The 25,756-nt window shown below is 40.2% G+C and overlaps 1 protein-coding gene across 18 annotated transcripts in view; it reads right to left on the reverse strand.

Moving 5' to 3' along the window:
- Positions 1 to 700: 700 nt before the first annotated feature.
- Positions 701 to 25,756, reverse strand: part of c2cd5 (C2 calcium dependent domain containing 5) — a 36,548-nt gene continuing 11,492 nt past the window's right edge. For 3 of the 18 annotated variants that reach the window (XM_054776062.1, XM_054776058.1, XM_054776073.1), the window contains 24 exons: positions 25,167 to 25,255; positions 24,876 to 24,911; positions 23,481 to 23,589; positions 20,894 to 20,947; positions 19,181 to 19,295; positions 18,438 to 18,536; positions 17,775 to 17,886; positions 17,600 to 17,679; positions 17,342 to 17,528; positions 17,086 to 17,250; positions 15,059 to 15,103; positions 14,469 to 14,609; positions 14,327 to 14,390; positions 14,184 to 14,245; positions 13,844 to 13,942; positions 13,674 to 13,763; positions 13,514 to 13,592; positions 9,588 to 9,680; positions 9,447 to 9,509; positions 9,239 to 9,271; positions 8,840 to 8,941; positions 3,534 to 3,730; positions 3,143 to 3,289; positions 701 to 2,054 (listed from right to left, as the gene is read on the reverse strand). In XM_054776062.1, coding sequence (XP_054632037.1) covers positions 1,929 to 2,054; positions 3,143 to 3,289; positions 3,534 to 3,730; positions 8,840 to 8,941; positions 9,239 to 9,271; positions 9,447 to 9,509; positions 9,588 to 9,680; positions 13,514 to 13,592; positions 13,674 to 13,763; positions 13,844 to 13,942; positions 14,184 to 14,245; positions 14,327 to 14,390; positions 14,469 to 14,609; positions 15,059 to 15,103; positions 17,086 to 17,250; positions 17,342 to 17,528; positions 17,600 to 17,679; positions 17,775 to 17,886; positions 18,438 to 18,536; positions 19,181 to 19,295; positions 20,894 to 20,947; positions 23,481 to 23,589; positions 24,876 to 24,911; positions 25,167 to 25,255 — 2,387 coding nt within the window. In that variant the 3' untranslated portion in view covers positions 701 to 1,928. The remainder of the gene's footprint in view (positions 2,055 to 3,142; positions 3,290 to 3,533; positions 3,731 to 8,839; positions 8,942 to 9,238; positions 9,272 to 9,446; positions 9,510 to 9,587; positions 9,681 to 13,513; positions 13,593 to 13,673; positions 13,764 to 13,843; positions 13,943 to 14,183; positions 14,246 to 14,326; positions 14,391 to 14,468; positions 14,610 to 15,058; positions 15,104 to 17,085; positions 17,251 to 17,341; positions 17,529 to 17,599; positions 17,680 to 17,774; positions 17,887 to 18,437; positions 18,537 to 19,180; positions 19,296 to 20,893; positions 20,948 to 23,480; positions 23,590 to 24,875; positions 24,912 to 25,166; positions 25,256 to 25,756) is intronic. The other 15 variants (XM_054776065.1, XM_054776060.1, XM_054776076.1 and 12 more) reach the window with 13 other exon arrangements.

Here is a 25,756-nt window from a genome sequence, read left to right on the forward strand (position 1 = left end):
CGTATTGAGAGGAGCCAGATGAGGTGGCTCGGGCATCTGGTCAGGATGCCCCCTGGACGCCTCCCAGGGGAGGTATTCAGGGCACGTCCAACCGGTAGGAGGCCTCGGGGAAGACACAGGACACGTTGGAGAGACTATCTCTCTCAACTGGCCTGGGAACGCCTCCGGATCCGCCAAGAGGAGCTGGACGAAATAGCTGGGGAGAGGGAAGTCTGGGCTTCCCTGCTTAGGCTGCTGCCCCCGCGACCTGACCTCGGCTAAGCGGAAGAAGATGGATGGATGGATGGAACATGTAATTAGACTCTTGAATACGCGTGTATGCTTCACTCCATTTTGTTGCATTTTCCTGGTTTTGGTTTCGAGTTCAGTTTGTACAGTACAGATAAATACATATCAGTTTCTCAATAATAAAAAAAAAGTAAATAAAAAATAAAAAAAGTGGTGAAATATGTACTGCTGTGTGTACATTTCATTGACTAAATATGCACTAAAATACCTTCATCTTTTCTTCAGAATTAGTTACTTAATCACAGGTAACTGACACGATTCCTTCTCATTGATGCCCCGAGCGCCATTTGAAACAGTCTGACGCTGTAGTGATGTGTCGGTTGCGAATGAATCGGCCGGGAAAAAATGAATGACCATCTGCTGCCACTGGATTTAACAGCTTTTTTTTTTTTTTTTTACGCAGAGAGGCAACACGGTTTGACTGACTTTATTGTGCAAGTCTTACCAGGCAAGCATACAAGTTCTGCATGCTTCTAGTCTGAGAAAACAAATGCATTTATCATTCAAGTGTTGACACACACATACGAAATGGATCACAACCTGCTTTTACACATTTATAGTACCACTAAGTCCGAGTACACAGCACTTATTGCACTTAAAAAATGATTAGGATGCAAATGTACAGCTTAAAAGCATACATCACAAGATGTTTTTTTCCCTGCATTAAACATCCCTTATGGACATCATACAGACAAATCTGTAGCAGTCACCAAAATAGCAACGATGTAAGCTGAGGAAATACAGTTGACACAGACCTTTAATTAAAAAAAAACAAACAAACTGTTCTACTGGTGCAAGACAAGCCACAGATGCTCTGAACATACACACACACGTGTGAAAAGTGGACCAAACCACAAAGATTGGATGTCAGTTGCTTTTTAAATGTATCTGGTATTTACCGCTCACTTAAGGTGTGAGTGTCCAGTACACAGCATTAAAATGATGCCAATGCTACGTTACCATTTGAGGTAAAAACAGTAACAAATCTTAATCAGAAACAAAACAGATTGAACACTAAAATATCTCCAAATAATAAATTATTAAATTTCATTTTGACACATGCTGTCTGAGTAGCTGATGCGAAAAGTATGATTATTTGACACCCTCAAAAAACTGATTCTTCCTATCAATAATACTGGAACAATAGTCAATACAAAATTGACAATTGTAGCTTTAAAAATGTCAACAATTAAAAATTTGAATTCTGGAAACAAGGATCTGAGCGGATCAAGAACACTAAGGGAAAATATGGGTGCATTAGAAATGTGTTATACATTTATTACATATTTTGATTTGGTTCCTTCCGATGGGAAAAGTGGTCATAGCTGCCAAGTGTAACTGGTACCCACAGGAGCTTTGGGGAGGGACATTCGATGGGACAGCAGTTAAAACAGGGAAAAGTTAAGTGCTTTTTTGGCCATTATATCAAGCACATATACTGGAAAAACTCACTTGACATTCAGCCAAATTAGTATTTATTTAAACCCCTCACTCGAATTAGTGCATTTTTCATGTGCATGTTCGAGTGTCTTGTTTATTATTACCTGTGTCCGAACTTTGGGATCTTTTAAAAAGTTAAGGCAGACAAATTGCTCGTATTTGGACGGCTAGACTTTGCATTGTGTGGGTGAGGGTGGGTGTCATGTGGCCCCTTCAATTCCGGTACTGCATGTCTGTCCTGTGTTTGTCATCGAGGACGTGGGCTCCTGATCTGTTTCCTTCACGCAGATGACAGCATCGCCACTCACATTGATGAGACACTGGGCCTATATGAGGAACACAAGCAGGCAGATTACACCACTGACACCCAAAAAATTTTAATTTCTACATAACTTTAAAAGGGGGTGGGGTATGGACCAAGGAAAAATCCATTAAATATCGTATGTGGAAAAACCTGGTACAGTAGTACCTCGTATAACAAATCTCCTTTTACGTAAATTCCACTGAACGTAAAGAATTTATGTAAAGTTTTTGCATCGTATTACAGAAGAAATTCCATATAACGTAAAGCGTCAAGCTGGTGCAAGTTTTTTTTTTTTTTTCAATCAACTTTATTTATGCCACAAGTCGGTGCAAGTTCAGACTAACACTTGGTGACGCCTTGGACGGGTGATTAACGGGGCACCGCCTCCGCTCTCATCTCATTGGCTGATTTTCGGGGCAGCGCCTCCGCTCTCATCTCTTTGGTTGATTATCGGGGCACCGCCTACGCTCTCCTCTCATTGGCTGACTTATACAGCACGTTTGTGTGAGAGACAGGCTTCTCCCTTCAACCTCCTTCATCTTCGTAGTCGCCCTTAAACTAACTTATGCAATTAAGTTAAGTTACAAATCAAAATTTTGCACACAGCATTATCTTGTAGTGCGTGTGCGTTTGTCTCTGAGACCAGATGACTCTTAGACTCTTTAAGGCTAGTCCTCCTCCTCCTTCCTGCCTCCACTTGTGTGCTCTTGATCAAGACATCTCGTGAATGGTAAGATTGTTTTTGTTTTTCAGTTTTATTCATTTACAGTAATCCTATTTATTACCTTATTTTATATTGGAATGTTACTGTACTATGTTTATGCTAACGTTTTCTTATATTTTTCCACCATATTTGGTGGACTTTGAATATTTTGAAGTGCCAAAGGGGTGAGTTTGGGATCTTGGAACAGATTAGGCTATTTACATGTATTTTACGCTTTGTATAACAAAAAAACCCTATAACATAAAGGTTCTCGGAATGGACTATTAACGTTGTAGGGACGTCTACTGTATTTTGAAAGGGGTGTGTCCAGTTTCTTTAGCCACTGTATGAATGGACACTTAAAGAATTGATCTTTTTTTAAATATAAAAAAAGTGTGTGTGTATACCTGGTTCTTGTTTGGATTTTCCATTAACACACACTCTTTCATGCTGTAGGACACGACTGCATTACCCCCCAGAGCTGCTACATGGGCTCGAACCATGGCAAACACCTCTGCGATGAATGAATGCAGGAAGCCACTTACACCACCTTCCTGTAAAGGACAGCATTCATGAGAGTGGATCCACCTTGCAAATGTATATGCATAATTTCATGCCATAACTATCAACCCTCGCTTTTTCACCTGGAAGCTACCATGTTTTGCACCCCCCTCTTTTAATAGTTTCCCATATTTTTCCGTATTTTAACTTTTATTTAAAAAATAAAATAATCAAAATTTTTCCTGAAAATTACCCTTATTTTATAATGCAAACGTTTCTTGTTTCTTGCCATCGTACCTCTCTTAGTGATGTTGTCTCTCGAATGAAGAACATGTTGATGATACCCAAGTATTTAATAATTCGCAGGCCGGGGAGAAAAGAAAGAGGCGTCATCTTCACCACAGTGACCGAACTTCCTCCAAATGAGCAGCGGTTGGAGCGCAGCGAGCGGGAACGACTTTCTGCCAGTGGACTGGAGCGATCCAATGATGAGACTGAGGGTTCATGCAGAAACATCCAAAAGGAGATGACAAAAAGATAATAGAAACACCACAACACCTCATAAACAGTGAGCAAGCTGAAAAAGAAACACTTACAGTTTAAAAAGAAATGAGCACCAACATGACTGCCATGTTTGCAATCATGTTGGTGTTTACTAAAAACTTGTGGATGTGACAAAATCAGCCATCTCTGGTTGTGTGCGTGTACGTGTGAATATTACACATGCAGTAATGTGATGGTGTGGTCACCAGACAATAACTTGTCATGCATGACAGGCGGTCGAGGCAAACAGACAAGACAGTTACACAGTGTCTGCAGACAGACACACAGACCTGGGCACAGCTGTGTATGTTTACATGTGTTGACTGCTGTACAGTGGAGAACATGTGACATTATTGATTGGTACTCTTTGGACCTGTAAAGGAGGCTTGAAGGATGGAGACGGACAGAGACAGCTACAGTAATACGAGCTGAGCTGGGAACATAATGCGCTAGCCAGAGTGTGAAAGGTCAAACTGACCTTGACGTGGCTAACAAACATTAAACAAGGGGCCATTTATGATGATGCAAGATCCTTACTGCATACAGGACTGAACATCATACAAGAATTTGTTTTGGGTCTTAAAAGGTCCCCTATTATGTAAAATTGACTTTTTAGTGATGGTCTAACAGTAGTGTGTGTCCCTAAAATGTGGAAAAAAAAAAATCATCTCACTCACTTATTTGCTCTACTTTTGAAGTTCCGGCTTTTCAGACATCAAGAAGGAAAAACCTCCTCCTTCATGAACATGACAACACCTCTGACCCGCCCAGCTAGTGTACATGCCCACCACTTTACAAAAGACAGCTTTGTATTAGAAGAAAAAATTCAGAAAAAAGGGCTTCGCTACACATCTTAAAATAAAGCCTGTCGCTCTGCTAATGATCAGGCAGTACACTACAGACATTTGAGCTGTTATGTTTTTCTTCAGTAAATAGGCTAACCAGGGGTTGGCAACCCGCAGCTCTTCAGCCTCCTTGATGTGGCTCCCTTCACAGTGATTTTTTTTTCAACACCGAAGTAAGGGAAATGTCCATTTTCGAAAAGAACTTGAAATATCCGACGCACCGCAAGTCCACGAACGCATCTTAACTGCATTCTGACTGCTGATTGGATGAGCAAGAGAGAGGGACCTAGGCTAGTGTATGCCGTGAGTCTCATTGCACGGGAGAGTAAAGAGGTGAGGGAGTTTTGAGTTGAGTCTGAAGCAAGTTACGGCTCAGTAAAATAAATCAATTTAACAAGAGTGTAGAAATATGTTTTATAACTAGAAGCGCGCTGTAGCTACGTGCTCGGAGCCTGTGACACGCTAATCGCCGAGGTGGTGACTCCAGGAGAGGCAGATGGTGTGCTGCTGCAGCTGGCTGTGCAGTCACCACTCAGAACAATATGTATTTTCACGACCATAAGGCGCACTTAAAAGTCTTAAATTTTGTCCAAAATGGGCGGGGCGCCTTATAATGCGGAGCGCCGTATATGTGTACCGACTTCCAAAATCTTAAGTGTTTCTGCATGACTTTTATGAGCGCTCCGCTCGACTGACTGGGAACCTGCCGACACGCTGCTTGTATAGAGGAAAGGAAAGGTGGACAAGACTGAGGACGCGAAAGGCACGCCCCAGTAATTATATAAGTATATTTTATGAAATGGCACCATCTATCCATCCAACTACATCACCAACATGGACGACGTGCCGCTCACTTTCCACATCCTGGTGAACCACACTGTAGAAAAGACCAGCACGATAGCGATACACACAACGGGACACGAGAAGTCGGCTCTTACTGTTGTGCTTGGTTGCCATGGTAATGGACAGAAACTGCTACCTGTGGTAGACTTTGACGCTGCCTAAAGAAAAGTTTCCAGCCGGACCAAAGGGGCTGGAAGGACGATAAGAAAATGGCTGAGTGACGTGTACAGAAAGAGACCGGATGTTTTTATCCACACGCGTCACCACAAATTAAGCAAATGACCTTGAAGCTTAACATTATTCTGGGAGGCTTGACCAGGGAACTCCAACCGCTGGACATCGGTGTAAACACGGCGTTTAAAGTTACATTGCGAGCGCCGTGGGAGCGATAGATGACAGCCTGCGAATACAGCTTCACTAACACCGGAAGGCATCACCGTGTTGTTTCGCTACAATTTGTGAATGGATGTAAACACGGCGTTTAAAGGTAAGTTGCGAGCGGCGTGGGAGCGATGGATGACAGCTAGCGAACACAGCTTCACTAATGGATTGTGGATGCTTGGGCTAACGTCTCTGATGCACAGTTCAAGCTTTCACAAAAGCCAGCATCATTTCTGAGGTGCCGCACGGCTGACTGACTGACTGAGACTGACTGACAACGACGACAGGGAACCTGGCGTGTTTGATGGAGAACTTGCCCCGCTCTTCATTTGGGATATAAAAGATGAGGACTTTGATGGATTTGTGGATGAGGATTGATCAAAAATAACGTGAGTGCATTGTTAAATACTTCAATAAAGTACAACCCAACTCAGTTTTGCTCTCGCTGGCTTTTTAAAAACATACAATAGCAAGCATGCTAGCATATTGTCGCGTCGCTGGGGAGCACTTCCTGTTCCCCAGTGTGCTTTGCGGTAGTGTTTTGGTGCAAATGCTCTTAAAGTTACATGTTTGAGCTACATAATTGTTATTGTTCTGCAAAAATAGAGGTAATGACTTGTCTGTGTTTGCGTTGCTGTGTGATGTTTTTAGTTGTGCACCATGACTTAGACTGTTGTGTTGAGTGATGACCATCCTGATTTCAAGTGGGCTTCCGTAGGTAGTCCGTAGGTGTTACCGTGCATACCTGCGCCCAATAGCCCGGTGCGCCTTGTGTATGTGTTAAATACAAAAATACCACCTGTAGCCAAGACTGCGCCTTTTAATATGGTGCGCTTTATGGTCGTGAAAATACGGTACCAGAAAAATCTCCCAGTGACGTCAGGAGAAGTCTTTGCATTTGTCGCTAGTCGCTTTTGAGAAAATAAGTCACCGAGAGGGTTTGGAAAGTCACCAGATTTAGCGAGAAAATCGCCACTGGGCTGCACATGAGATGGGAAGACATTCACAGATACATGAAAGACTATTTCATAAAAATATCAGCGCAGCTATTCTACAAATTAAAAAAATAAACAGGAAATGATAGAGAAAATTAAAGAATGGCTCTCTTTGCAAAGACAGTCGAGGACAGGACCAATAGAATGGTTACTGATGACAGTTTAGCGCAGGTATGCAGATATGTGAACTCTGATGGACTTTAAAGTTGGTTACATTTTGTTAGAATTTTAAACAAATATGGGAACCACTCAGTAAGACTTACAAAGTGTTTAAATGGTTTTGGAGTATAGGCGCACTTCTGTTTGATAAATTTTGTGGTTGTAACAAGTTTATAAGTTGTGTAATGTTTTGTGGCTCCTGATCCCGACTATTTTTTTTTTTTTTACTGAAAGGGGTGGCAAAATGGCTCCTTTGATGGTAAAGGTTGCCAACCCCTGGGTTAACCTATCATGATGTTGCTATTAATATGTGAGCGTAATGTTAGCACTCTAGCTCTGATAGCTATGCTGCTGCTAATGTTATGTTCCTCCTGTTCCACTACTTATTGTTACGTTGTTGTATTTGATATGTCATCTATTACATAGAGACACCTGCAAAATTATAGTGTACAGTGTTCCCTCTTTTAACACGGGGTTTAGATAAAACAAAAATACCAGTGTTAAGTGAAATCCGTGTAAGAGAAGTTGATTTTGTTCAAGCTTTTATCCCCCTTCCTCGATGATGGCTTTAAATTTGTTTATGTATGCCTCTGCCTGGCATCCACAGAGGCAGCCTCTCTCCATGGTCTTGTTGTGGACAGTTAAAGCACAGTTAAAGCATCCTTTTTGCATCCTTATTAAAATGTATTGCTGCTGTCGTACTTTTGTTATTTTCCTCCACCTTTATGGTACGAACTGAAGATTAATTTATTCCGTAATGGTGCCCTACAGCATGTCCAGAATTCCAACTTTTTGTGCAATGGTTAGTTTTGGGTGCAATTGCAGGTGCCTTTGTCGGTGCAGAGCGTTTAGTTGACATTATGAGTTTTGTCGGGGAGAAAACTTGCGAACATACTGCTAGCAATCGAACAATTATGTAAATTAGGCAATTATGTAAATGAGTACTGTACAGGACACATGGCATGTAGGCGATTGATTGATGGTCTACAGTCCCTTAGCCAACTGGACCGCAGAAGATAATGCAGGTTCTCCCTTAGCAAATCAGGACACAGAACACAATGTGTTCATATAATGAAAAAAAAAAAAAAAAAAAAAGCTACACTGTAAAGAACTGCGCACACACAAAAAAAATCTCTGTAATAGCGAGGCCGCGTAAAGTGAACCGCGTTATAGCGAGGGAACACTGTATATGTAAAAAGTGGATAAAACGCATGATAACGTTTCTTGGAGATACCCACTCTTTAGGACACAGGAGTGGACAATCACAGCTCATTAGCATTAAAGCGACAGACACACAAAACACTGCGTTCCCAGTAGGGCTTACTAAAAGCACTTTTTAAACTAGAAGTCCAGAATCAAGGCTAGATTAGGACTCACACACACACTTTAAACCACTATGGTGGGATCTCTGACACTTGAAACACTGAAAATACTATACTATAATACATGTATGGGACCTTTAATAGATAATGAAGGCGCCTTGGCCAATGGGCGCACATTTCCTTCGTATTTTGACACTGCATTTGAATTTAATGGATTTATGATCTTATGACAAAAACAATGAATGTGGAAACAAACCCTACCTCCTGTTAACTTTTCACAGTAATCCCAAATGCTTATGGGAAGAATTCCTCTGAGGGGCGGGGTTTAAAACTTTCACACTCTAGCTAAAAAAGCTGTATTTTAGTCATAATGCTCCACCCCTCAGCGGCATGCATGAAGGGATATATGACTGCTTGTGTGTGTGTCAGTGAGTGCGTGTGGATGCTAATGTAGTTGTGTGTTCTGTATCATTGCACATGACCAGCAGAGGGTGCTAGAGACTGTGTCCTCCTACTTGTCTTAACTGATCCTCGTCTTATGGTGTGAGCTTTCAGCCTAAGCAGCTCTAGCCAGGTGCTGCATCTGTCTGCAAAGGAACCGTAATCAACGGAGGCAGCTGGAGAGAACACAAACATGTGCGCACACACACACACACACACACACACACACACATACACAGACACAAACGCACACGCACACGCACACACACAGTCCACACCCAGACAACAAGAAAAAAAACAACACAAAAACAAACAGAACAGAAAAAGAACAAGTGGATGAGGTATGGAGTGGTGTGGGATATTTCTGTCCGAGACATAAGGATGATAATTAAAAAATGGAGAGATATACTGTAGTAGTTTTGGTAGCAGGTATGTCAGGTGGGTGTTGGATACATGTGAAGGAGGGGGCTTACCTCTGGATGACACAGCGGTACTCCCTGAGACACCTGTAGACACATGCACATACATCAAAGTCTGCCTTTGCAACTGATATGAACAATCATACATTGGTTCTCAATCCAAATCTAAAACCGCTCTGTGTGTTTGATTATCTTTGTCAGACAACTGAAGACCACAACAAACACGATCACACTCTACAACCTGACACCACTGAGGATTTACCTTCCGATTGCACAATAACCAGCTGACTTTGGCAGAGTTTTGCAGCTGGAGTGAGTAAAGAGACTGTACCTGAGGTGTTAGTGGAAATGACGGGCAATGCCTGTAAGTGAAACGGGGTGATATTTAAAAAAAAAATGCTACCTGAGATTTTGGATGGTGGCTGAAAGTTAGTGGATGGGGAATCGGCGCAGAGCTCTAGTGGAAACTGCAGCTGCTCTTCAGTCTCACTGCACCCTGAAAAACACACCTAGTGTTACTCCAACATGTGCTACAACAAATCCACTACAGTGCAGTGTGCTTATATTTCCATGTTCCATTCCAATTCTAAAACAAAACTTGGAAAAGCTTTTTCATGTCTTGACATGGAGCCTGAAGGTTCTCTAAAATATTAATGGTGGGCACATCTATTTTTGCGCAGCTATTGTACAGCACAATTGCAACCACTGAATCTCCACAAAAGCGCTTGCAGATGTCAATTTCCAAATCACCAAATGCATTTTTGGCTGAAAGGTATTTTAGTTTTAGTTATACTTTAGTCATTTCACAACATTTTAATAAACTAGAATTACAGTAAATTTAGTCAAATAAATACAGGATAAGGCATCTCTAAAGTTTCCTTGAAACCACCTCTATTTAAGCTACCTGCAAAGCATCTCAATAATACATTTCATAATTCAAATTGCTGTCAATGAATATACCAATAAGTTAATAATTTCACACCAACCTTAGAGCCACATTATTTTACTGGAAATTAAAAAACATTCAAATATTTTTTTTAGATGTTGAAAAATAAATATGACACAGTACAACTGTGGTATGAAGTAATAAACTCTGTATAACACACGAGCACACTAATGCAACTCAGCGATAAAAACAGCAGTCAACGTAACATATAACAAGTTACTGTGCTAATGTCACTTCTCCTCCTTGTCAGTTGTCAGGATGACTCGCCTGTAGATGTCGCTTCAAGTTAGTTGTGTTCTCAGTAGTAATAATCGCTCCTCATGGTTTATACAGTGGTTTGTTCTACAAAGTGTCAAACGTGAAATGTGTCCATATCTACTCTTGTGTATTATACTGAGGAAAAATTTTATGATAAAGTAATGATGAATGGAACATTGTTTATCATTCATTTCAACAGTAGAAGTATAAAATGTAATTTATCAAAGATGAAAGATTACTTAAAACAAATTAGAGGGCATTTTAGTATAATTGCAGTGTCAGAAACATGGATGAAGGATGGAGAAATTGATGAAGGTTATGAACTGTATTATGTAAACAGAAGGATTAAAAAAAGGTGGAGGTGTATCTTTGTATGTCAACTGTAGTTTGAAATGTAAGGTTGTTTGTAATATGACAACTGTTATCGACAATGTTATGGAAATGATCACAGTGGAAATCATTAGTGAAAAGACTAGAATTGTTATAGTGAGTTGTGTTTATAGATCACCAGGTTCATGTGTTAAAACATTCATAGATACAATAATGGACCTGTTTGACAGGAGTCACAACAAGATTGTGTTTTTATGTGGAGATGTAAACATTGATCTGGAAAATTCAAGTTCATTGAACACATGTGATTTTATAAATACAATGTATAGTTTGAATTTGTTTCCAATGATATCTAAGCCCACAAGAATAACATCAAAAAGTGCAACTATTATTGACAATATTTTCACAAACGTAGGTGATGGAAGAGTTGTGGGTGGGATCACGATAACTGACGTAAGTGATCATTTACCTGTTTTTACAGTTTATAAAAATGATCAATACAATACAAAGGACATTACCACAGAAAAATATATAAGAAACAGATGTAAAGAAGCTTTCGAGGCACTGAAACAAAGCTTAAAAAAACAGAAATGGGATGGAGTGTATGTACATGATGTAAATATAGCTTATGATTTTTTTATGACGATATTGATTGGTTTGTATGAAAAACATTGTGGACTCAGGAGGATTGTAAAGAAAACTGCTATTGATAAGCCATGGATAACTAAAGGACTACGAAATGCCCGCAAGAAAAAAAATTACTTATATACATGTTTTTTTTTTTAAATCAAGGTCGAAAGAAGCAGAAGAAAGGTATAAGAAATACAAAAATCAGTTAGTATTGACAATTAGAAGACATAAAAAGGAATACTATGGTAATTTACTATATGAAAATAGAAATAGTACGAAGGCTACTCGGAGAATAATAAATAGTGTAATAAAAAATGATAAACAAGAATCGGCTCTTCCAAATTATTTTGTGAAAAATAATGACATTTTTGATAAAATTGAAATAGTAAATTAGTTTAATGTCTTTTTTGTTAATGTAGGCCCGAGTCTTGCAGCAAATATATCTACAATAAAAACCAATGTAAATAAAAACACAATAATGGATAATGTGGACAGTATTTTTCTTGGTAAGGTAGAAAAACAAGAAATACTGGATATTGTAAAAAGTTGTGCAGGTAAGGGATCCACTGACTTTATGGATATGGACATGATATTGGTAAAGAATATAATTGAATTGGTCATTGAACCATTTACATATATTTGTAATCTATCCTTTTTGTCAGGAGATTTTCCTGACAAAATGAAAATTGCCAAAGTAATTCCAATTTATAAAAATGGAGATAAACATGCTTTCTCCAACTATAGACCAGTATCCTTGCTTCCACAATTTTCCAAAAATATTAGAGAAATTGTTTGTAACCAGGTTAGACAAATTTATAGATAGATGCAACATTTTAAGTAACAGTCAGTATGGATTTAGAACTAACCACTCCACATCAATGGCTCTTATGGAATTAACGGAAGAAATATCTACCGCAATAGAAAAGAAACAGTTTTTTGTGAGTATTTTTGTTGACCTCAAAAGGCTTTTGATACCATTGATCATACCATACTTCTTAAAAAACTGAGCAAATATAGTATCAGAGGAGTTGCACTTGGATGGGTTTCAAATTATTTAGAAAATAGGAAGCAGTTTGTGCAGATAGATGAGGTAAAATCTGAATTGCATCATATTCGGTGTGGAGTACCTCAAGGGACGGTCCTCAGACCAAAATTGATTATTTTGTATGTAAATGATTTTGTTTGTGCATCTAAACTGCTCAAATGTATTTTGGTTGCGGATGATACTACTTTATTTTATTGTGGGGAAGACCTTACGAAGGTGTTGTATGTGGTTAAACAAGAATTAAAAAAAAAATAAAAGTGTGGTTTGATGTAAACAAATTATCGGTAAATGTGGAAAAAACAAACTTCATGATATTCAGTAACAAAGGGATAGACTCTGGTGCTTCAGTTAATATAGATGGTATTGAAATTAATAGAGTAAGGGAAATCAAGTTTTTAGGTGTAATTCTGGATGAGAAGCTGTGTTGGAAATCACACAGTATACAAAGGTAAAAATATCCAAAATAATAGCATTGTTACATAAAGTAAAGGATTCACTGGATAACAAAGCAATGTATATGTTGTACAACACCATGATTATTCCATATCTGACTTATTGTATTGAAGTATGGGAAAAAAAGGTACAGTGATTTTCACAAAAACAAAATTCAGGACTAAAATGATGGATCATTGTGTTTCTGTAAAAGGAGTCAGTTTATGGAACAATCTGAATAAAGAAGCTAAAGAATCCAAGTCTGATATCATATTTTAAAAAACGAGCATGTTGAGGAAATATGAAATATCTTAGTTATGATTGGCTGTCATGCTATGGTTATTTTTGTTGTGGGAAATGGCATTGGTTGAGTTGTAATTGAGGAGATGTGTAACCACCTGCGTAGCTGGTTGCTATATGTATATTGTTGTTTTTAAATATGACTTTTTTTGTGGCTGAAAAAGGGGCAGAGATAATAAGACTTGTCTTCTTTCTGCTCCCTTTCATTCTGGTTTGAAGAGTGTTTGGTTTTATGTCATATTGTTTTGATATTGTTTGTTTGTTTTATTCTCTCTTGAATGAAATACAGTAAATGTAAAAAAAAAAAATTAAAAAAAATCAAAATCAAAATTATTGGACAGGGTTACATCAGGAACTATAATGATTTATAATGTTATTAAATCATAACCTTTGGCGATGGGCTTTTCTGCAGGCTTCTCCTGGGTTTGGTCCTTGTCAAATGTCATGGCAACTGCCGTCACGGCAACCTGGGAGGCAGATAGAACAGTGCAGTGAGGGTGAAAGGAGGGCAGAAGGCATAAAGCCAGGAATACAATGAGGACGCTCACCTGTATAAGTTCTTCTTCTGGTACTGCGACAGTGAAGTTGAGATGACAAATACAGCAGGGGATCATAGAGCGCAACTTGAAGTAAAAACTCTGAAGTAAACACAGCAAATTTGAGTACAGACTGTAAAGTTCAGTGCAAAAGAGACTATTCTTTAGCTACTTGCACTTACCTTCAGTAGGTTCTCACACAGGTCAGTAAAGATCTTGTTCAAGCCTTGATTGGTGAGATTGGCATTACTCAACCTTAATACTCTCACTGATGTAAACATCTACGAAACAGCAACAGAAATTCACATTTATTTACAAAAAATGAGATTCAAACGATAATAATGCTCAGTACTGATTGACAGTCAAATACATTTTTATGAAACAATGTTTGTTATAGTAGTTGAAGTCTGCTCTGCTTATGTGTCTACAAAAGAGTCAAGTAAGTGTATCCTTTTGCCGTCAAACCAGTAAATACCAAAGCCTTTAACTATACATGACTGATGCAGATATGTGAAGACAGACCTGTACACCTGAAGTCCAGTTATAAATCCCAGGCATGATCTCAGTGTTGCAGCTGTGAAAACCTAATGACAAATTGGTAGGCAGGGATTTAACAACAAAAATTGGCCTTGTGCACTTTAATGATGATGAAACAGTTGACATACCAGAGGGAGGAGGGGCATCCGTGAGAAGAGAGTGAATATCTTCCACAGCATCAGTGTCATCAATCTACAGCAATCAATCACAGAAATCAATTAAACTCGCCATTACAGCCCAAGTATTATTTTTATAATAACATGCACACACCTCTAGCACAAAAGCATCCTTCTTGCCATGAGAGAGGTCCAGTTCTAACAATTCATCTGAGCTTTCCGAGTGGGAGCGGAACAGTCTGGTCCTTTGTCTGGGCTCAGGGATTGGAGACCCCACCAGTTCTTCTGTGGGATCCTACAGTATAAGCGAAGGGGACAAAACAGCTGAAACTGGCAGGACATCAACTTGCAGGACACCACTGCTGCCCCAATCTGTAGAGTGTAATGTTAATAACACGCCACATGCGTACCACCTTCAGTCACACACCGCGACACACACAGCTGGTGTTAATTTGGGGGAAAAAAGATCTGGAGGAGCACAAGGTGAGACACTTAGACACACCATGAACACATACACAGTGTGAATGGGCAGGTAGATGGTCATCATAAACAAATACAATTGAGTCAACAATGACTTTGGCCCCCTTCCACTTAGCAGGTGACTGAGGTGGGTTACACGTCGGCCTGCTCCCAAACATCCCCCAGTTAAAAAGGGCTGTCATACAGAATTGAGGTGTTGCAGTATTGTGATTAACAAGAGTGAAGCATTTGTCATGCGTTGCCGTGTCTCACAGCAATCAGTACCATGTTTATGTCGCAGAGCACCTCAGGGTCCAGGGTAAATAATTTCTTCAATGATCAGAGAGAGATAACAGGGGTAAGTTAATCAGGATGTACAAAAAAAACACATGTACAGATCACATACTGGATTGCAATGTATGAAGAAAGAAGAATTATATTGCTAAGATTAATGGACAGTTAAATCAAATGTAGTGTATGTCGCAGTGTGTATCCATGATCTCAATAATTAATCCACTTGACACTATAGATGAGCTCTCAAACAAAATTATATGCTGTAGGAAAATAATCAAATTAATCTTCTATAAACAGTGGAAACTCAAAGTTCGAACGTGCTTGCATAACATTTCTACTTCCTTAACTGTCAAGCAATTGTAATACTACGTTAGCCACTGTTAATATAAAAATTTAACAACAAATCATTCAGATTTAACTTGACACATGCTGAAGGTGTAATGCAAAGATGATTTGTTTTTCATATGCGCCTAACACATCTCACTTTGTAAAATAATTTGTCAAGCGTCTAGTGCAGGGGTCAACAGCCTTTAACATCCAAAGAGCCATTTTGCCTCCCCTTTCAGTAAAAAAAAAAAATTAAATGAAATAGTCGGGAGCCACAAAACATTACACAACTTATAAACTTGTTACAACCACAAAATTCATCAAACAGAAGTGCGCCTACATTTGTAGGCCTACTCTGAAACAATTTAAACACTTTGTAAGTCTTACTGAGTGGTTCCCATATTTGTGTAAAATTCTAACAAAATGTAGCCAACTTTAAGATAAAAAAGTCCATCAGAGTTCACATATCTGCACACCTGCGCTAAACTGTCATCAGTAACCATTCTATTGGTCCTGTCCTTGACTGTCTTTGCAAAGAGAGCCATTCTTTCATTTTCTCTATCATTTCCTGTTTATTTTTTTAATTCGGAGAATAAATGCGCTGATATTTTTATGAACAATTCTTTCATGTATCTGTGAATGTCTTCCCTTCTCATGTGCAGCCCAGTGGCGATTTTCTCGCTAAATCTGGCGGCTTTCCAAACCCTCTCGGTGACTTATTTTCTCAAGAGCGACTAGCGACAAATGAAAAGACGTCTCCTGACGTCGCTGGGATATTTTTCTGGTATTTGGAGACGTGAAAGCAAAAGCACATATTATTCTGAGCAGTGACTGCACAGTCAGCTGCAGCAGCACACTATCTGCCTCTCCTGGAGTCACCACCTCGGCGATTAGCGTGTCACGGGCTCCGAGCACGTAGCTACAGCGCACTTCTAGTTATAAAACATATTTCTATGCTCTTGTTAAATTGATTTATTTTACTGCGCCGTAACTTGCTTCAGACTCAACTCAAAACTCCCTCACCTCTTTTCTCTCCCGCGCAGTGAGACTCACGGCATACACTAGCCTAGGTCCCCCTCTCTTGCTCATCCAATCAGCAGTCAGAATGCAGTCTAGATGCGTTCACGGACTTGCGTTGCGTCGGATAGTTCACATTCTTTTCGAAAATGGACATTTCCCTTACTTTGGTGTTGAAAAAAATCACTGTGAAGGGAGCCACATCAAGGAGGCTCCGGAGCTGTGGGTTGCCGACCCCGGTCTAGTGTAAAAAGAAGTTAACCACTGCTAACTTTACGGAACTTCTGGAGTTTTTTCTAAAATTATTCTAACAACCCTTCTTTTGTTCTTTGTTGTACGACTTGTAATTGTACGACTCAAGCCATTTAAATTTTAGAGGTTCCAATGTATGCTGAACATTATGGAACTGAATGAAATGTTTTTTGTGTAGCTTTAATTTTACGATGCTGCATTACTCTGTTTTGTAACTGTGTGTAACAATGAGGATCATTGAACATCCGTCTGCATGTGACATAGTACTTGTAATAAACTGCTTACACCTTGACAGTAAAGAAGTGAGTCACTGGATGCTGCAAACTGAAATGCTTTAAAGGTCCACAACAGAGATCTGTCATAAAAATGAATGTTTGGCCAAGATTATTATTAGCGCTTCATGCAGGTGTAGTGTGTCTCACCGGAGGAGTGATTTGATAAAGTTCTTTGTTCTTCCCTATGGTGTCATTGATCCTTTTCTGAATAGTCAAAATGTGGTGCTCGTTGCTCAGGTCGCCGGGAGTCTTCCCTGCAATCTGAATGCCTCCTGGTGCAGGCAGGGCAGTCAGATAGACACCTGTAGCAGACTACACACACGCACACACATTTTTAAACACCTCGATGCTGCCAGCATGCAAATCACTGGCTTACATTATTAATAAAAAAATGTGGACCTACAGCTAGACCCAGCAGCATGTTCTCGCCAACACTGATCTGAATGTGAAGGCCAAACAGAGCGTTCATGTTACGCAGCTTCAATTTGTTCATCAACTGAGTGTGCAGTTCGTATTCCATAAAAGGAAGCAGGTTGGAGATGGCCGTTGCATTGACTTCCCCCTGGGCTCTCTTTTTCAGGCGGCACAGTCTGCAAACATGCATTTACCTGCTTTAGTGGATGTACTTCCTACTAGTCTTCATCTAACTGATGCATTGTACCTGGCCTGAATGAGACATCCTTTCCCTGTGACAGCTGCTTCTGGTGGCAAGTCAATTGTTGTGAACAGAACATCAGGGACCTTGCAAAAACAAGACCAATTATAGCGACTAATTAACTACGTTTCCCACAAAACAACTTTCGTGAGTCATTGGAAAACAATAATGCACTTGAGACCTTTTGTCGTCTGCAGAGGTAACAATAGGTGAGCTGGGCAGGAAAGGGCATGTTGAACTCATCGTACGGTATGTGACAGAAGCCACAACTTGGGGGAGAAGGCTCCTCAAACCTGGAAGATGCAATCTGGTGTCAGACCAGACAACTCATTCCAACTACTGTAGTGCAAACTGTGTATTTACACTCACCGGTCACTTTATAAGGTAAACCTGCATAATCTGCTGAGAGTTCCATCCATTCATTTTCTATGCCGCTTATCCTCATTAGGGTCGCGGGGGTATGCTGGAGCCTATCCCAGCTGACTTCAGGCGAGAGGTGGGGTACACCCTGGGCTGGTCGCCAGCTAATCGCAGGGCACCATTCACACTCACATTCATACCTATGAACAATTTAGAATTCGCCAAATAACCTAACATGCATGTTTTTGGAATGTGGGAGGAAACTGAAGTACCGGAGTACCACGCACGCACGGGGAGAACATGCAAACTCCACACAGACATGCCCAACAGAGATTCGAATCCAGGTTCTGACTGTGTGGCCAACATGCTAACCACTAGGCCACCGTGCGGCCCCTGTTGAGAGTTGTAAATCTCATTATATTGGGCAGGTGTATCTAATATTGTGGCTGATGAGTGTACATGCCAATCTCTGGATGGAGACAACCTGTGTTCCGTGCTTCCAATGTCCAAACAGCCTTCGCGCATGTAGCGAGGATTCAAGATGGCTGCTGTACCAGACGCTGACAGGATACAAACCTCCTCGCTGCAGTAAGGGAGAGAAAGAAAGAGGAGGAAAACACAGTATATTAACAGACACAATTGAAAAAGGTTCCGTGTGCTTCAGATGAGAAGCTCATTTCCTGGTTTGCTCACACATGAATAATGCGTTTCTTCATAGTGATCTTCACTCTAATTGATGCTGTGACAATTATCATCAGGTCTATTGTCCATGTGAACAAATCAGCACAAGACCTTAAATAAAATGCTGTTTTTTGCTGCAGCTAGGTGGCTGTAATTACCTTTACAATGTGTGACACCATCATGTGGAGGTGGTAGACATCTTTACCACAACACACATTGCCTGCAGAACAGACATGGCGTCTATAAAGCTGATGTTTATGGTGGAGTTTACAAAAAAAACCCACTGTTGTATGCCAAGGAAAAGATGCAAAAAGAAAAGACATCAAAAATAAATAAAATGAATAAATAAAAAAAATTAGGGATGAGCAAAATACTAAAGAATGATTTGATGTCCGCTCACAAAGAGACAGACCCCTGGTACTGTCTGCAGTTGAGTCAGTAAGCATGCCCTGCTACTATATGATGGAACAGGCTACATTTACAAAATAATTTTTGCAGAAAACACAGTGCTCTAATGAAGAGAAAAGTGTAAACAGAAGTCCATACCAGATGCTGGTGCTCTCGCTGTATCCAACAACAGCGTGACAACCGAGAGCTTTGGCATGTGACTTGATCTCCTGTCGTATCTCCTCCCACCAGGCATCACGGGTCTCAGGCTCATCTGCAAAAAACACATCATGCCCAATCAAATAACATCCTCCATTATTATTATTGGATGAAGCATCAAAAACACACTCATTGGACTTAATGTTTCTATACAAGAAGTTACAATTAAACCTAAGTGTAAAAAAAAAAGCAATATTGCTAATAAAAAGAAACAAAACATGCCATTATATTTGACAAATATCTTCCCAGAGCTCCAGAAAATAAACAGGCAGCAAATATAGTGCAGGTTGTATTTTCTGGTTATTTGTGGAGTACCACTGTGTTTCAAAGCAGGCCAAAATGAATGATCATTTTGTAAAACAAAGATGATTTATGGCAACTCGTATGAAGATGATGTTGATGATGATGATGATGAAGGCAAAGTCAATGAAGCGATTACCTCTATTTACAAGTGTGGACACAGAGTTTTAAATAAACATTATTTAATATCTATAACAATGGAAGAAATGTTTCATATAAAACCACATTTCTCATCTCTCTCTCTCTCTCTCTCCCTCTCTCACTCTTTAATCAGCCACAATGAAATAAAAGGAGGTATTAAAGTATGAAATACTTGGCTGAAGATTATGTCCAACACTAGTGAAAATAAGACAAAAAAAAGAAACAATTACGCCTTCATCATATATGGGTGTGTTTCAATAGTCTCATGAGGCTTTGCTCCAGTTTTTCTTTTTTTAAATGTGATTATTCCAAAGATCTTCATTGTTGACAATGTTTCAAATAGCTCACATATAATAATATGTAACACAATAACAACGTAATAACAAAAAGGAAGCTACATTTGAGTATTGAGCCGCACCCTGTGACACTTTGGGAGGGGGCCGACATGCTGACGCTGGGAGAGAAATTCAGCAAGATGGGAATGTATCTGTGTGTGAGTAGGGTAAAAAGAATTCAAGATGAAGTGAAGAAATGAAAAATGATGACTGATAGTCAAGCATCCGGGCCCATGAGCAGCTTCCTCCAACCAGAAGCAGAATGTCAACACAGGCAACAGCGTGCACACTCATGACCATGTGCACGCTTATGGGCAGAGAAGGGCCATATTCATTCACCAGTCTCACATCTTTCCATCCCCATCATTCTTTTTAAAAATTTTCCTAAGTTGTCAAATAAGGCAATGCATCCACCCCTTCCTCATCTCTTTCTTTATGAATACGGCCCGGTGAGTAAGGATTAGGAGTGCGCATGCCTGGTCAGTGGCTCTTAGTCACAAAGCCAACCACCTAAACCTCATCCGGGGGTCAAGGCAGGTTGGTGCGCAATGCAGCTTCAGGAAAAGCGTTACAACAGTGCCAACATTGAGGAAGAGCTGCATCGGGATGAGCCAGGTGGGATAGGGTGAGTGTGGGTTGCGAAAGGATTTGCCAGGCCAGGCTGGGTGGGGTGGGGTGAGCGTACAGCACAACTCAGCTTCACACGCACATTCACACAGATAAGAGAGAGGAGAATGACAGCTCACTGAGTTTTATTTGTTTTTGGACAATTGGATCCAACATTGTGTGTATTCAGTTCTACATTATAAGAGGCCTCATCCACCTCACTGAGCTGCCAGCACTCCTGTGGGTGAGAGCAGTAAAAGGGGGGAAATACCTGCCGTGACACTATTCCAGTCAAGCAGTTTGTATGAGCGCGTGTTACCCAAGGCTGGGCCAGAACACACCGTTAGTACAGGAGAGAGAGAGAGAGAGAGAGAGAGAGAGAGAGAGAGAGAGAGAGAGAGAGAGAAACAGAGAAGAAGAGACAAACTAACACACAACAGCAGCACTCCATGTACACAAGACAATAACAGGCAGCGCTAGTTCACAGTGCATCTAATGCAAAATTAACAACAATCTCAAATTGACAAGCCAAAGAGAAAAACTACACTTTTCACCACCAGTTACAAAACGATCAGTCTGACTTTTCCTAATTTCACTGCAAGCAGAGCTGTAAATTACAGTAAACAGGACAATTCTGAAATAAGTCATCATTGTTTAAAAACACCACTACTTGCAAATAATGAAGTTACCAAGTGTACAAATGATGCGTATTGTAAATTCTCATTAACCCCCTATTGAATTAACTGCCAGTTCACTTAACTTAGCCTCAACCCCACGAGATGGCAGTAACTGCATTTGAGGTTTCATGAGTGGTCAGCAAACAGCAGCTTTATTTACCTCTATGTGCACTTTAAAATGCTGGTTGTGCTACTCATCTGTTGGTGTGAAACTCATGCATGTTACACTTGCTGTACTTTTGTTTACAATGAACTTATCATGGTGACATTTATGCTGGCTGAGCAGTTTGCCAGTTTACCGCTATTACAACATTGGTTCTGTTGCTGCTGTGTTGTGCAATATACTTGTTAATAAAATAACCATGTAGTCAAGAGAGGTATGGTTTCCTTTACACTTTCTCTTGCACGACATTATGAAAGTAAAAAAATTAAGCTTTTTTCGTTTAAATTTTTACCTTTTACGCTTATTTTACCACCAGAGCGTGTGCTTTTTGTGTCAGTCAATAAAATGTACGTTAATTAAATGCAAAAATCTTTACATTTATTGATTCCATATATCATTAGACAACTTGTGCAGTATTTCGGAAACGGATTTAGCTTCACTAACTTTTCTAATGGGATGTCAGCCTCTGCAAATATTGCTGCAAAATCCTCAAACTGTATCCGTGCTGCTGATGCAATTCCAATCACAAACACAACACAACATGGTGTAAACCAGGGGTCACCAACGTGGTGCCCGCGGGCCCCCACGACCACATGAGGTGCCCGCAAGCCTGCTTTTCATTCAGGTTTTCAGTTAATAATGAAAGAACAGTAGAAAGAAATGCATTCTGAAATACAAAATGTGAGTTGTGGACACCAGCATTTTGTTAATGTTCTGGTAAAACAAGCATATTCGCTTTGTTTGGGTTTAAAATAAGCTGTGAAAATAAATGTTACAAAAATGAGTAGCTCTTGGCCATTTTCATTTTGTAAAAGTAGCTCTCACAAGGAAAAACGTTGGTGACCCCAGGTGTAAACACACATACAGCCTGAGTCGCACACACACAACCGCACCAGCATGCTCTGCTAAACTAAGCTAACCCAGCCAGTTTCCTATCACGTTTGGTGACGATTATGGAGATGAGTTTCAAAGTTTTTTTTTTACCAACTTGGCCAATGTTTCAGGTAGTCGCTTCGAAATCTTTAGTTCGATAGGGGGCACGCTAGTGTTTCTGAGGAGATGATGCCACGATTGAGTGGTCCGCTGGGGAAGTATTTCCCCACACAAACGTTCCTTCTAACAACGACAGAGTTAATTCCCATTACATAATTTACTGCGAGATTCCGTGTTTAACAGTAGATTCCGTTTTTATTGGCTAATTCCAAATATTTAAAATCATAGGGCCCTAATTAAGTAAATGTGCACCCCAAGTATAATTAGAGCATTTGTGAAATTGGTGAGAAAATGTTTTGCCTCCAAACCATTCTAACTACAAGTTAACTACAAGTTCACAATCACATATATTTATACAGCTTAGAGGAAATTGCATATTTGTCCTAACCCAGTCATTAGAACTAAATACATACAGTACATACAATGTTTATTAAAAGGTCTACTGGTCTTATTGACATAACAAATGACCAAGTAACCTGCTAGTAGGGTTATTGAAGTCCTCTAAAGCTTTAGAATTTGGACATAGATACATCCACTGGACACCTTTAGGTCACTAATAGGTAAAAGACAATTCAGCAGCTCACTGCAATGCCGCTGCAGCCAAAAACACCAGACAGAAGCAGCAGCAGCAGGCAGCTAATTGCAGCCATGCACCACTCCAGCACCTCAACTCCATAAATCATCACACACAATAACATGGCAGGCAAGCGCACACACACCGAGTTATCCCATGGCCAGCATAAACAATTTGTTATACAACAACCCACAAGGTGAAAGTTTCCAAACTGAACAGGGGATGCTCGCCTTTGCTGTCTGTACAATATAATGCTACCAACTAAAGAGCAGCAGAAACATCTTTCACCTGTTTAGGATGAATGAATCATTCTCAAGTTACTTTAGAGATACATAGAAAATCTATTCAACAAAGACAAGACCAGACATTGACTCAATAAGTCCAAATAATTTAGTTTCAGTAGACAATTGACAAGCTAGAAGTGGGAAAATTGTTGTGTTCATGAACTCACCAGGGTTGTGTATGCGGTCCAGTAGTTTGACTGAGCGAGCGCTGACCACTCCACCGACATGTACCAGAAACCCAGGTGGGAAAGACGTCAAAGTGAAGAAGGGGAATTCCTGGACACAAAAAACAGCCAGGTCACTTACCAGCAGAGGAAAACATAATTATTTTGAACCATATGTTTCTAAACTCTAATAAGATCCAATAGAATGGCTGTTTATCATTGCAAAGGCACAGCTCTGCTAGCAAGTGTAAATAATGTACGTTTCTAGTCAGGTTTCAGATGTGACACATTCATCACATGTGAAATTTGACATCCAAAGCTACGCATCTTCACTGTAAAAAAACACAGTAAATGGGTAAAAACACAGCGGGCGAAAACCTACATCATATTGGATGAATCCATTTAGGTTAGGCACGTGCCATCATGCAACAAGTGGTGTACTGCCCCCCATGCAAATTCCCCGGTTGCTTCATTCCTTGTTCATTCCTCAACAACATTTCAGATACATCCTGAAGGGACTGTAATAAAAAGTTAATAAAAGTGCACCTAAAATCCATTGCTAAGCCAATGATGAATTCAATTCATTTAAAATCAATGTACAGTGGAACGTCTAAATGGAACAATTTGTAACACTGCTTCTACAGATAAAATATTTAGACATTTTACTTTTAACTTTGGAACAGATTATTATTATTCCTAATAAATAATTTTGAATAATCCTGTGGTTCGCCCTCACACGTTTCACTGTAAATGCATTAGATTTGCAGTGTTCCCTCCATAATTCATGCTTCACTGTACTTCAAGAGTATCACTGGTCCTCTTCATCCGATCACATAATGTTATGCAAATCCATGTTTTTCGTTACAACAATAGTTTGAAATACCCAAGCATCTATTTAGCCTCTTGGTATTCATTCAAGATTGAATTGATGATCCTAATTAAAAAAAAAAAAAAAAACATGAATGTTTGGCAAATAGGATTTGGACAGGAATTAATTATCAATTTTCCTAAAATCCATTGTAAAAAATGGACACTACTGCGACTGAAAAGTCCTCCCCATTCTGAGCTGACAGGCAAGAATGAAATGATAAGGTGAGCGTGCTCATACCTGTCTAGAGACAAAGCTTGCGGGGAAAAATAGACGCAAAGGAAAGGAGGAAAATATTGACAGGGGATTTCAAAAGGGAGTCACACACCCTTTCAAATCTGAAGACCACACAACTTCCTTTCCAGCCGCCCAGCTATGTGTGTGAGTCTTTCAGAGCAAAGCAAAGGTCCCACAAGTAGACTCACACACACAGCAAGCAGGGGACAGGTTTGGAATGGTGGTGGTATCCATCAACTGGTCTGTTATGGGAGGTATGGATATAAAGAGAAAGTGACACAGGCGCGACATACCATGGCGTTTAACAATAACCCAGAGGAGGAGGCTCCCTGTGTAGGTAGCACAAGTAGTCGAGAGGACAGAAAAGGGAACATGGTTTGTATTTGCACAGACCTACTTCCAGTAAAACATTCATCAGACTGGCTAGTCGTTTGGCTCTTCATGCATACATCTGATGCTAAAACACAGCCTTTTCTTTTACAAATCAGGCTTCCAGTGTGTTCTCGCAGCAAATGTGAGTATGTTAAGTCAAACTATCAATTTGTGTTTCCACCTGTTTTTGTGAGTGTGACAAGTCATCCTACCCTCTGCTCGAGAGCTGTCTGTGTCTGCTGTCTAAGCAGAGTCTTCAGGGGTCCCGCCTCCTTGCCGGCACTGCCCCCACTGCCCATTCCTGGTCACACAGAAGACATTCTGGCATCACTTGTTGCTTGCAAGGGAGAGGACCCATTCACATCAATGGACAAGTCCAAGCAACTGTGTTAAATATACAAGACTAAGGATACCAGCTCCGTGTTCACTCTCATACCAGCCTTCATAAAGTCTTCACATGATCAGACAAAGGTTAGGGGCAACAAACACCACGCTGCATGCTGGGATAATAGACTCTCCCCTGTTTGTTTCATATGCAACTGAGATGTTAGACAGTGCTTGCTGAATTAATGGTGAGTGTGCAGCTATTTATGCGCAGAGACAAGATGAGTTACATCAGAGTCACTCGCACTGCGCTGTTACTGAGATCCTGTAATGTGACAAATAACACAGCAGCCAAGCTGTACCCGAGGCTGCCAGTAGGAAGTCCTCAGTGAAGGACACGCTCTTTCTCAGCAAGGCAGAGTCTGAGTGGGTGGTGGTGGGAGGTGGTATGGCGGTGGCTCTGGGGACACATCCAGGA

Source organism: Dunckerocampus dactyliophorus, chromosome 5 (genome assembly GCF_027744805.1).
Source record: "Dunckerocampus dactyliophorus isolate RoL2022-P2 chromosome 5, RoL_Ddac_1.1, whole genome shotgun sequence".
Taxonomy (NCBI): domain Eukaryota; kingdom Metazoa; phylum Chordata; class Actinopteri; order Syngnathiformes; family Syngnathidae; genus Dunckerocampus; species Dunckerocampus dactyliophorus.